The sequence below is a fragment of the Kryptolebias marmoratus genome, linkage group LG1, assembly GCF_001649575.2.
Source record: "Kryptolebias marmoratus isolate JLee-2015 linkage group LG1, ASM164957v2, whole genome shotgun sequence".
In the NCBI taxonomy this organism is placed as follows: Eukaryota; Metazoa; Chordata; class Actinopteri; order Cyprinodontiformes; family Rivulidae; genus Kryptolebias; species Kryptolebias marmoratus.
The window spans coordinates 4,455,459-4,460,027 of NC_051430.1; the positions used below are offsets into that span (position 1 = coordinate 4,455,459).

A 4,569-nucleotide genomic window follows, 5' to 3' on the forward strand; every position below is an offset into this window, starting at 1 on the left:
TGGATGGATGGATGGATGGATGTTGGATGGATGCTACCTCAGCATCACATGTAGAAACTTTAAACTCTTTGCCTGATGATGCTGTAGAACCATGTTGTTTGTGGACTCAGGCTTCTCTTGGTGTCTGACCTCTAACACACCTTTAGGTGGTCCTCACTCAGCTTTAGGCTTCTTCAAGCTGTTTCTGTTTCACTCCACTGACTGCTCAACCTGAAGATATTCAATTTCATGTGAAAGCATTCATACCTTTTCCTGGTCTGCCTAAAACTGCACAGTAGTAATATGATGGTGGATTTGGCGTTGTGTTCAAACACATTGTGGCAACTAAACTCCTCATGTTTCTCATGGAATATTTTTTATTCTGGTTTTAAGAGGTGCATAATAAAGTGAAGAGTGATTTAATGTTTCTTTCTGCTGCTCTGACCTCAGGTGTTGATAGAGAAATCTAAGGGGGAGATTTTGGGTGTGGTCATTGTGGAGAGTGGGTGGGGCTCCATCCTACCCACGGTAATCATTGCCAACATGATGCATGCTGGGCCAGCTGAGAGGTCCGGCAGACTGAACATCGGAGATCAGATCATGTCAGTCAATGGAACCAGTCTGGTGGGACTCTCCCTGTCAACCTGCCAGAACATCATAAAGGTGGGAACATGACAGCTAACATCCAACTGGAAAAGCCACATTTTCTGCAAAAGTGCAGTGTAACTGCTGAGTGCTGAATGACTTTGCTAAAATTGAAAAAGCTGAAATGGAGTTGTTAAAGCTAAAAGTAGCCAAACTTCTAGCTAAAAGCTAAAAGTGGCAGAACAGTAGATATACAGACGAAAATAAAGCAAATATACTGAAGCAAATTTCATAGAGATCAATGTTTTTGACAGAACTGAGGAAATCTCAATGTACAGTCATGGATAAATTAGTTTGTTTGTTAAAGAAAGAAAAATCTGCAAACCCCCACCCTCAGCTTAACAAGACTAAAACAAAATGCCCATGCATTCGTGGGTTTTCTCCAGGTAATCCAGAACAATCTTCAAAACAAGTTAGGTTACTGAAGATTAAGGTTGACTACCATGAAAAAGCTATCACCCTCACTACTCTCATTTTTAACTTTTCCAGTTGTTTGGAAGGCGACAAGAATTCTGCAAACACGTTTTTAGGGGAAAAACAACTTTTTATTTTAAAAATGTAATGTTTCCTCCACATAGGTGAGATTTATTTGACTTTACAAATGTCTTCTAGAGGACAAATTTGAACTACAGGTAGTTAGGCTAAATTTACATCAGGTTTGAGTGTGAATAGTTGTTTATTTCTATGTGACTCTGTGATAGACTGATGGATGGATGGATGGATGGACGGATGGATGGATGGACGGATGATGGATGCATGGATGGATGGACGGATGTTTGAATGGACGGACGAACCGATGGATGGGTGGATGGATTAACAGACACCATATGCTCTCCTCCATGTAGGATCTGAAGAACCAGTCTCGGATCACGCTGAGTATTGTAAGATGTCCCCCGGTGACCACTGTACTCATCAGACGTCCTGAGCTCCGGTACCAGCTTGGGTTCAGTGTCCAAAACGGCATTGTGGGTAGCACTAGAAATTTGCTGTTTTTTTAAATGATCTTTGCAACCTTTTATCTGTTTCATAAATTTAAATAACAAACGCACCTCTTCAACAGATCTGCAGCCTTATGCGTGGTGGTATTGCTGAACGAGGTGGGGTCAGAGTTGGTCATCGAATTATTGAGATCAATACACAGAGTGTGGTTGCAGTACCCCATGAAAAAATTGTCCAGATCCTGTCCAACACTGTGGGAGAGGTGAGACTTTACACTCTATATAAAACCCGTCCACACCCCAAGTTATTGCAGGCAAGAAGAAAAATCTGCATATGAAAGTGTTGTTAGAAGCCCTTTTCCTGAATTTCTGCAGGGCATAGAGTGAAGGGTCATGCACTTGAAAGACAAGGGATGAAAATCAGCCGTAGGAAGACCGAGTACCTGTGTGTGAATGAGAGGGAGGCAGGTGGAACAGTGAGGCTACAAGGAGGTCAGAGGTCACAAAGGTGCAGGACTTCAAGGACTTAGGGTCGACTGTCCAGGAAAACAGGCAGTGTGGTAAAGAGGTGAAGAAGAGAGTCCAGGCAGGATGGAGTGGATGAAGAAACGTTTCAGGAGTGATCTGTGACAAAAGGGTGGCAGCAAAGGTCAGCTGATTTACCCTCTGAATCACAAACTGATCTCAGGCTGTCGGCCTGTAAGCAGCTCAGACTTTTTAATGACAGCGTGTCTTCACAACGTCATGTTTGAAGTAAAACTTCCTGTTTCTTGTCTCCTTCTCTGTGGAGATGACCTCCTCTCTGTATACCTTTCTTTTATAATTAAAAATAGTTGGCAGGAGGTCCTCTTTTTGTAGCGTGAATCCAGTCCACTCCACGAATGAGGGTCGGAGCGGTGCTTCTCTTTGAAGTGATTCCATATGACTTCTTCGAAGCTTATGGATAAAATCCGAATTTTATTTTTTTGGAAGCCAAAAAATGAAACTGCAGTGGTATTTGCTTGCCATTTCAAGCAATTAATTCCAGTGAAGTGAACCATGTTGTAACGGTATTCATCCACTCAATGATGAACTGCTGAACCTCAGCGGCTCTGTGGATGTCACACATCAGGGAGGTCACGGAAAAAGCCAAAAACACCCGAATGGTTTCTTCAATGTCCAGTATTTTAAAAAAAATAAATAAATAGTATTATTTTTTGGGGTTGAACATTTTACATTTTATTTTATGTTTTTCTTTCAACTGATGTTGGCTTCAAAACACTTTTCAGTTCAGCTTTAAGAGGCTCTGCACAGCAAAAACAAACAACAAAATTCTGATTAGCAGTTTTTGTTTGTTTCTTAGGATAGAGAGGGGTGATTGAAGTAGATATTAGTGGTTCAAGTTTATCTGCAGAGAGAGAATAAATAGGGAATTGTGGGAGATGTTTTATTTCTTCATTATGATCAAAAGAAGTGTAAGACTTCTTCTGATCAAATGTAATCAGCTATTTGTGATTGATCAACCAATTCTGAGGCCTCCTTCTCTTAGACACTGCAAGCTTACCAGAGAGATGGCATTTTTTTCTCTTTTGAGACTGTTTTTAAAAGTTGATGAGGAAGATATTCAATCTTTCTTTGCATTTATAGCCAATAGATCCCCAAGGCCAGGAAGGAATTTATCATGCTTTTATAAGGCAACCCTCTTAGGCACTATTCCTCCTCATGGGAAGCTTTTAGTGTGCTAAGCAGGAAGGAGAGGTGTCTTTGCCACCATTAGGAGCTCAGCCCCTACTGTCCCTGTTTCCAGGTGTGAGAACTAGTAGGAAATTCTGCCCTGAGTGACTGGAAAGTGTCCCCTGTGAGATGTTTGGTGAGGGGTTGTTTTTACCAAAGAAAGAGTGAGGATGTGTGCAGAAATAGTTGAATATAGTCATCTGGACCTTATTGCGGACCCGTCCCTCTCTCTCAGAGAGATCTGGTTGAGACCTCATGCTGTGCTTAGAGGTGAGTCTGTCAGTATCAGCTGTTGTTGCTTGTCTGTTTCAGATTCACATGAAGACCATGCCTACTGCCATGTACCGCCTCCTGACCGCTCAGGAGCAGCCCGTTTACATCTGAGAACAAAGAGTTCCCCCCTCTGCAGCTCAGAGTTCATTCACAATCTGAGCTCTTAGTTATGCTGGTTTGATGTTTAATATTCTGGTAATTTAAAGGTCCTGATTTTTATCTCTATGCAGTAAAACACTTTTCTTACTTTGACTCATAAAATAATGTAACACTTGATTGAATTTTAGCTGCAAATAGTTCCAGAGAATCCTAAAACTGGGATATTCATGGTTCACTGCTGTGATGTACATTTATATATTGTTCATTTTAGGCAACTAAAATATGATTGTTAAAAATAAAACAACTTTCTCTTTATTTATAGAAAGATTTTTGCTTAGATTCTGCAGCTAAATGTATTTGTGTGCTGTAATTCAATTCAATTCAAAAATACTTTATTAATCCCAAAGAGAAATGAAATGTTGCTGTAGCCCATAATCCTGGTTTTGTTAAAGTGTTGTTGATGCTGATGGCTGTGGCGGATCTCTTGTAGTGGTCTGTCTAATTATGATTAAATGTCTTGATTTAATTTGTCTAATGATGTGGTCATGCTTTAAAAACAGTTCACTACACCTCAACAGACCAAGGGTTTTTTTCTCTTGTAATTTAATAAAATACTAAATTCACTTCAGTTTATTTATGCAGTGCCAGTTCACAACAGAAATCATAAAAAAGTCCAAACCATGAATACAATTCAGACCCCAATTTAGATACAATTACAATCATTTTGTTGCAATCATCATACAGTACTTTCACAAACAGAAACCCCATTTAGTAAAAGTTTTGTATGTCAGCAAGCAGGCAGATTGTGTATTTGACTCTGACCTTCTTCCACATTTTAGCTCAGTATCAGTCAGATTCACTGAATCACAGACATATTTGTGTTTTCTAAGGCTGCTTAGCTGTGGCGGACATCTTGAATGGG

The 4,569-nt window shown here is 40.2% G+C and overlaps 1 protein-coding gene across 1 annotated transcript in view; it reads left to right on the forward strand.

The window, feature by feature from the left end:
* LOC108250730 (amyloid-beta A4 precursor protein-binding family A member 1-like) overlaps window positions 1-4,122 on the forward strand; it is a 15,297-nt gene extending 11,175 nt beyond the window's left edge. Inside the window, exons 8-11 of the mRNA XM_037976879.1 lie at window positions 430-642; window positions 1,470-1,589; window positions 1,685-1,825; window positions 3,588-4,122. Coding sequence (XP_037832807.1) covers window positions 430-642; window positions 1,470-1,589; window positions 1,685-1,825; window positions 3,588-3,659 — 546 coding nt within the window. The 3' untranslated portion in view covers window positions 3,660-4,122. The remainder of the gene's footprint in view (window positions 1-429; window positions 643-1,469; window positions 1,590-1,684; window positions 1,826-3,587) is intronic.
* The last annotated feature ends 447 nt before the right edge of the window (window positions 4,123-4,569 follow it).